The 7844-nt window shown below is 39.3% G+C and overlaps 4 protein-coding genes across 4 annotated transcripts; all 4 read left to right on the forward strand.

Moving 5' to 3' along the window:
• Positions 1 to 150: 150 nt before the first annotated feature.
• TM35_000191910 (putative histone H2A) lies at positions 151 to 558 on the forward strand (the record flags this gene model as incomplete). Its single annotated transcript, XM_029026689.1, has 1 exon — positions 151 to 558. The coding sequence occupies one exon, from the start codon at positions 151 to 153 to the stop codon at positions 556 to 558; it is 408 nt and encodes a 135-aa protein (XP_028882013.1).
• Positions 559 to 808: 250 nt separating this feature from the next.
• TM35_000191920 (uncharacterized protein) lies at positions 809 to 2845 on the forward strand (the record flags this gene model as incomplete). The annotated part of the gene is made up of 1 exon (XM_029026690.1): positions 809 to 2845. One exon carries the CDS (start codon positions 809 to 811, stop codon positions 2843 to 2845), a length of 2037 nt encoding a protein of 678 aa, XP_028882014.1.
• Positions 2846 to 3246: 401 nt separating this feature from the next.
• TM35_000191930 (uncharacterized protein) lies at positions 3247 to 4701 on the forward strand (the record flags this gene model as incomplete). Its single annotated transcript, XM_029026691.1, has 1 exon — positions 3247 to 4701. One exon carries the CDS (start codon positions 3247 to 3249, stop codon positions 4699 to 4701), a length of 1455 nt encoding a protein of 484 aa, XP_028882015.1.
• Positions 4702 to 5275: 574 nt separating this feature from the next.
• Positions 5276 to 7708, forward strand: TM35_000191940 (putative ATP-dependent DEAD/H RNA helicase; the record flags this gene model as incomplete). Its single annotated transcript, XM_029026692.1, has 1 exon — positions 5276 to 7708. The coding sequence occupies one exon, from the start codon at positions 5276 to 5278 to the stop codon at positions 7706 to 7708; it is 2433 nt and encodes an 810-aa protein (XP_028882016.1).
• Between the last annotated feature and the right edge of the window lie 136 nt (positions 7709 to 7844).

A 7844-nucleotide genomic window follows, 5' to 3' on the forward strand; every position in this document is an offset into this window, starting at 1 on the left:
GTGTGTGTGTTTGTGGCTGATGCGCAACTGGCTGTGCGGTTGAAATGCACTGCGTGCGCGTACTCTACCTTTGTTTTCTTGTTTTCTTTTTCTGCCTTCCTTGTTAGAAAAACAGCTACAAAGCACTAAGCAACTACCTACAACCAACCAATGGCAACTCCCAAGCAGGTGACAAAGAAGGCGTCGAAGAAGCACGGCGGCAGCCGCTCCGCCAAGGCGGGTCTGATCTTTCCCGTGGGTCGCGTGGGCTCACTGCTGCGTCGCGGTCAGTACGCGCGCCGCGTTGGTGCGTCTGGTGCAGTGTACATGGCGGCCGTGCTGGAGTACCTGACCGCTGAGCTGCTGGAGCTCTCCGTGAAGGCGGCGAGCCAGCAGGCAAAGAAGCCAAAGCGCCTGACACCCCGCACGGTGACACTCGCTGTGCGCCACGACGATGACCTTGGTGCACTGCTGCAGAACGTGACGCTGTCACGCGGTGGTGTGATGCCAAGCCTACACAAGGCACTGGCAAAGAAGCAGAAGAGCAGCAAGAAGGCAAAGGCGACTCCCAGCGCTTAGAGTGGGCACAAGCCTCTGCAACCACACCTAGATACATGTGTGAATCATGCGCCACCCTGCTGATGATGATACCAACACCGAGGCTGGGTGGCCCCATAGAATCGGGAACACTTTTTTTTGCTGGATTTTTTTTGTTCGGAAACCTTTCCATTGACTGTGTGAGAATGCTCTGGATGGTGTGTGTGTGTATTTTCTCTTTGGATTTATGAAGTTGCTGTTATATATTTTTTTTTTTTAGTATTTCGTTGTAATGGCTAGTATTGATGATGTAGGGATTAGTGTAGATGTTAGGGATATGTCCGATGGTTATTTGCATTTTTGGGATTTTTTACATCCTTTTTTAAATTTGCCGATTATGCGTGAGGTGGGCTTGGTTTTGCTATTGTTTCTGGGATCATTGCTGAATGTGTTGATTCCTGAGATTTGGTCTTGGTTAAAAGTTCGTTTTTCATACCGTACTGAAGATATGGTGGAACGTCGGATTACTGTGAATCTTTCTGCCATGACTATTGGTATGATTTCAGATCGTAATGCACTTCTGCAGAATGCAATTTTTTTTTATCTTCACAAGGTTTCTTGGTGGTCGAAGCTTCAACCATCTGTGTGGAATGATAAACTTTGTCTGGTTCTTCTATTTGATCCTTTACGCAGTGCCTGGATGGAGCGTTACGATTCTCCTTTTCGAGTCAATGATGATGATGATGAGAATACTTGGGAGAATGTTAACTGGCGCACCCGAAACGAGTTGCGTCGCTACGTGTTGGTGAAAGTTCCAACTCAAGGTGGATGGGTTCCTGTGAGTGAGGATGGTATTGAGTTGTCGTATGAGCGAAAGCGTGTTGCTGTTGATGGCTCTGATGGGATAAGGAGGACGGTTATTCTTCGTGCGCGAGGAGGAGCAGAGGCAGGCGATCGAATGGAAGACTTTGTACGTCGTTGTCTTGAGTATTATGTTGAAAACCTTCCTAATGTTATGAATGACGGTAGAGTTTTTCTTGAACTACAACCTACGTCAAAAGAAAGTGGAAGTGAGTCGCAGGTATGCTTTAAACGTTATCCTCTTAGTGATAATAAAACATTTGATACACTTTTTTTCCCTGAGAGAGGTTCTATTCTGAAACTTGTAGACAATTTTATGGCAAAAAAAGGTCGATTTGCTACTGAAGGATTTCCTGTCAAACTTGGATTTCTATTATATGGTCCTCCTGGAACTGGAAAAACATCTTTTGTAAAGGCTCTTGCTTCCTACACGAAGCGTCATGTAGTTTCGGTTCATCTTCCATTTCTTCGGACTAATCAAGACCTTTACGATATCTTTCTAAACCGCGAATTTCACTGTATTGGTGAGTCTGATGTCACCGTGTTTGGGATGGAAGATGTTATATTTCTTCTGGATGATGTGGACTCGTCCAGTCAATTGGTGCGTTCGCGTGTACGACGTCAACATTTACGTAAGCGTCGCTCTGCAGCTCTTGAGGCGGGTGGGGATACTGCAGATAATGAATTATGTTCCTCTGCAAGCGATGAGGGTGGTGAGGTGGAGCTATCAAGTGATGATGAAAATCCTAATAACGATGAAGAATCACCTTCGCGAGATGAACATATTGATATTGTTAATCAACTACTATTGGGTGTTCTTGATCCACGTTCCTCATTAGAAGGACAATCTGCAACTGGAAAAACACTTCGACGAGATATTACCGGAAAAGATTCATTATTAAAGTTATTGCAAGCTTCTGATACATTAAACCTTTCTGGACTTTTAAATGTGTTGGATGGAGCTGTAGATACACCTGGTCGTATAGTGGTTATGATTACAAACCATCCAGAAAGATTAGATCCAGCATTAGTAAGACCAGGACGTTTTAGTGTAAAATTGCGTATGGACTATATTCGTTTACCTGCCCTTTTAGATATGCTAGGACTTCACTTTGGATCTGTTGAAGATAAAAATGACAAAAATGACACTGAGAATGACAATGAGAATGATAATAAAAATGTAAAAGAAAGTAAACTTGTGGAATACAAGAGTGGAAATATATCTGTAACAAAAACTATGGGAAATCTAAAACTACCAAAACTGAACGCGGTTGACGCTGCACGTGTCCGGGAAGTCGTAGCTAAACTCGAAACTCGAAATAATGAACAAGGTACAAAATCGACAGGTCTCGTTATTTCTCCTGCAGAAGTTGAGGCAATGTGTACTGTTTGTGCGACATTAGATGAGTTTATTGAGCTTCTTTGTTCACGTTTTTCAACTAATGAAGTGGAAAAGGAAAGAGACTAGATGAGAATTCTTCATAATTCTTTATTCTCAATGGAAGGTGAAAATGGGTAGGGTATCTTAATATATTGAGGGGACACAATTCATGAAAGAAAAAAGAATAATCTAAACCTTGCTTTCTTCACCTTAATAAATCAGAAAAAAAAAAAAAAAAAACAACAACAACAAAAAGAATGCTTTTCTATCGTAGAACCGAGTCTATATCTTAACCATTTATGTGCTCTATACCTTTATTTATTTATTTTTTTATTTCGGTGTTTTTCTTCTTATTTTTTTTTTTTTTCGTTAATTGTCTTCTTCTTCTTCTTCTTCTTCTTCTTCTTCTATCAATACACCAAAAACTACTGTATGCTTAAGAGATATATTCTGGTAGTAGTAGTAGTAGTAGTAGTAGTAACGGATCCATGACAATTCTACGTAGAAGTGCAACCACCGCTGTCGCATTCTTTCTCGGTGGAACTGTCCTCACAAATTTCTGGTGGCATCCACCAATATGTTTAGCACAGAGTAGTATAAGGAACATCATGATAACAAGACCCTCTCTCCCAATGAATCTGCGAGAACGATTTCATCACTATGCGATTCTTGATGCGGATGGACGTGAGGTATTAACACCTACTGGTTTTTTGGCTTGTTTATGCCTTCTTGATGATGAGGAAATGAAGATACTTGAAAACACTGGTCAAGAGTCTCTTCCAATTCATATTCGTCAGCGCTTGGAGAATCTCGTTCGCCTTATGGATTTAGATCATGATAAGTCTATTGCATACACAGAGTTTTGTATATTTTTCTCTCTGATTTCTGCAAGACGCAAACATTTAAAAATGGCATTTGGGGTTTTTGACAAGAATGAAGATTTTTGCCTTTCACGACATGAGTTTAGACATCTTTTAAACGCTTTAATGGTTGACCATAGTGTACAAGTTGTAAAGAAACAACATTCACAGGGTCGGTTGATGCCATCACCGTTAACACGGGATACGGTATATTCGTTAGAAATGAAGAAGGAGGAAAAAGTTGCCTCTCAAGAGAAAGATTCATTATCAATGACTAAAGATGCCTTCTTCGCATCACCTCTTGTTAAACATCTTTTTGGTCCAAGTGGTGATTATCGCGTTTCTTTTGAGGAATTATTTTCAATTATTCGTGAAATTAGACAAGATGTGTGGGCACTACAGTTTGGTTTACATGATCCAAGTAACACAGGATTTATTGCTATGGAAGATTTTCGACGAATTTTATTTCGTGGAATTGGAAAAATAGGTGGCACTATTAATAATAATAATAATAATAATAATAATAATAATAATAATAATAATAATAATAATAATAATAATAATGGCAATCCAAACAGTAATAGTAAAGTAGAAAAAGAACAAAGATTTACATCCTGGGAATTGTATCATAAGACATTTGAAATTCTTTTTGAATATGATACCGTTGGTCGTGGAATTGAACTTGCGTTGAAGGCGAAGACATCATTACCTTTATCGTCATCGATAATAGCAACTGAATCTCAAGAGAATAAACGAGATGAAGAGAAAATGAAAGCAACCCATTCGGAAATAGCAAAGATTTCCCTTTCCGGTGATGATAATAACAATGTTGAGGAACTTGATAGTGTAGAGTTTCACCGAGTTCTAGAGAGTTGTCCAGGGCTTCCCACGTTAACGCAACGGGATGTGGAATACTTAATGCGAGTTTTTGATTTGGATGGATCAGGGAAACTCTCACTGAGTGAATTTGAGCGGGTGTGCCGATTGTGTACATCTTTCTTCTCACCTAGACAACCACGATTTAGTGAACCAAGGCGCAATGCTATTCAGCAGTTTGTGTTCTGCATGCAACAGTTGAAGTAGCTTCTGAAAATGTAAAGATATATATATATATATATATATACTACTACTACTAGTACTACTACTAGTAGTAGTAGTTCGAGATACCGAGTAAAAGTGAGAGTGAGAAATAGATGCACAAAAGAAAACAAAAAAAGAAAAAGAAAAAGCGAACGTTTTACGTTTCTTATTATTTTTTTTTTTTTCTATTTCTATTGTGTGACATTGCTGCAGTATTGGATATATCGAGTTGCATTTACTAGGTGTATTTTATTATTCTTGTAATTATCCTATTCTGCGGTATTATAACGTTTCTTCTACATGTTTTTCTTTTTCTTTTTTTATTTTTTATTTTTTTTGTTGTTCTTTTGCGGTACAACTCAATAGTATTAAGGTTTCTGGCAACAGAATAATATCAATAACAATAGTAAAAGGCCAAAGTCTACCGAATTACATCTTCTTGGCTTCTTATATATACATATATACCAATAAAGAGAAAGAAGGAAAGAGAGAAAGAGAAACAGTGTGTTTGTGTGTTTTCTGTAGCCTTTCCTGAGATTATATATATATATATATATATATATATTTTACACCGATCATGAGCACCACTTCAGACATCTTTCCTCCTCCTCCAACACTGCACCTCTATCAGAAGGAGTTGTATGATCAGGTGCTGTATAAAGATAGTATTATATTTCTCCCTACTGGAGCCGGGAAAACCATTATTGCTGGTGCAGTGGCTGCTCACATGATATCTACATTCCCTGAGAAAAAAGTGGTATTTATTGTCCATCGCGTCCCACTGGTTCAACAACAGGCGGATGCCTTACAACGAGTACTGCAGAATAAAGTGGAAACCGTTTCGGGTCATAAAAAGTCTGTGGAAAGTTGGTACAAATTCACCCGTTCTGGTTCCTCCGCATTGGTTATTATTGACTCTGTGTTTTATCATTGGGTTATGGAGTCTCCGAGAGAAATTAAGGGAGAAATCAGTTTAATTATATTTGATGAGATACATAATGCCTCAGGGGGATATTTTCGTTCTTTGTTGGATGAAATACATAGATGGAAATCAGGGAATCTTCCCACAACATCTGTGAATGTAGAGGATGAGGATTCTCTGGGTATGCAACTTCCGCAAATTATTGGTCTCACCGCTTCTCCAATTACATCTTTCACGAATGAAAAATCTCTACGTGAACTTCTTGAAGTATCGCAATGTCAAATCGTACGTGTGAAAGAAGCCGTATCTGATCTACAACGACATGTTCCCAATCCTCTGACACTGGCCTTGGAATACCGACTTTCACAAGATGAGGAGAAATTTCAGATATATCTATACAAAATTGCTTCTATGGTGGTACACGATCCACAAGTGGTAAATAATAAAACTCTAAAAAAGCTATCAAACTTTCATGTTGGTACACCAGGATATATGAACATCTGTGAGCAATTGAGATTGGAGAGTTTGAAAGGTCGAGATGAGTCCTCCTGTTTCTTTACTCGTGGAATTTTGACTTTTCTCTTATCTCTCTCACGGGCTCTTAACATATTGGATCATGCTTCGCTTCAAGAAGCCTACAAAACCGCCATGAACGCCGAAGTTTTGGGGCTTATGGAAAAAAGCGCGTTACTGGCAGAAGTACTTCTTCCTTTTCTTGAGGGAATCATTGATCTCATTAAACCATTTCAGAATCCTTCTACAGGTGATAACATGAGGGATAATAATAATAATAATAATAATAATAATAATAATAATAATAATAATAATAATAATAATAATAATAATAATCAGATGCAATCTTCCGTGTTTAATATGTCCTCTCGTATGCGGTTTCTCCTGCAGATTCTGGAATGGTTTGCTGAAAGTATGAGAGCTAATGAAGTTTTGGTACGAGGAATTGTGTTTTGCGATACTCGGGCTGCAGTATGTCGTATTACGAAAGCACTTCAATCTAATGAAAAATTAAAAAAATACTTTTGTCCGAAAGAAGTTATTGGTAAATCAAAGATACTTTTAGATGGTGAAAACATTCACATGACGGAAGCCGAGCAGAAGCGCAGATTAAAAGAATTTAATGCAGGGGAAGTGAAGTTAATCATCGCCACTTCGGTAGTAGAGGAGGGACTAGATATCTCCGAATGCAATTTTGTTATTCGCTATGATTCTTGTTTAACACTTCGAAGTTTTATTCAAAGTCGTGGTCGCGCACGAAACCCAAATGCCGTTTTCATCGTTATGGAAAACGCCCATCAGCGATTAAAGGTGGCTTCTGTGGTGGAGAAGGCCATACGATTGCAGGAGGAACTTGTGGACAAAGTTGAGGCGGAGTGTGAAGCGAAGGAAGAAGACGGCAAATCATGGGAACGGTGTCCACAGTGGTGGGTGAATCGTTTTATTGCACGCACGAACTCTAAACTTTTAAAAACGGAAACGCATCAACAATCCAACGGGCCGTGGTTGTGTAAATTAAGTTTAACACTCCCCCAAAGTAATAAAGAAACAGATAACAGTGATTCTACCATTGAAGCATTTGGAAAAGGAAACCTTGTAAAGGCACGTCAAGCGGCATACTTGCAGTTGTGTGGGGAATTGATTGATGCTGGATACTTGAAGGAGGCGGGGGAAGAGGGGATTATTCCAAATACGGTTTCTGCACCTCTGCGCTTTCTCTCAAGTGGTTTGTGTATTTGCCGCACAGACTCTCTCTCAGCGGAGGAGGTGAGGAAAAACTACGCCCCAAATGCTGTGAAGGTCACTTCATACAATGCAAGTGATTGGAATCCGGATTGTCCATCAAGACTGTTGTACGCAGAGTTGCGTCGTCGTCGCCTACCATTATATGAAGTCAGCGCAGGTACGAATAATAATATAATGAAGATTACAATAAAGGTTTACAGACGTGCAGATAGTGGGGATTTGGAATCTCAGTCTTTCTCAGACGAAGGAGATGATGCCTTGGAGAAGGCCGCGCTTCAAGCCCTAAATTACGTCGGTGTTATTTGCTTGAAGGGAGAGTTTAAATTATAATTATTTAAACTATTTAAACATTCAATATGCTACGAATAATTTTGGGAAAGCTATTCTAATATATTTTTAGAAGGGGAGTGCGGTGAGCTGTGAAAAATAGGTGTATATATATATATATATATATATATATATATAT

Source organism: Trypanosoma theileri (genome assembly GCF_002087225.1).
Source record: "Trypanosoma theileri isolate Edinburgh chromosome Unknown TM35_Tth_19_V1, whole genome shotgun sequence".
In the NCBI taxonomy this organism is placed as follows: Eukaryota; Euglenozoa; class Kinetoplastea; order Trypanosomatida; family Trypanosomatidae; genus Trypanosoma; species Trypanosoma theileri.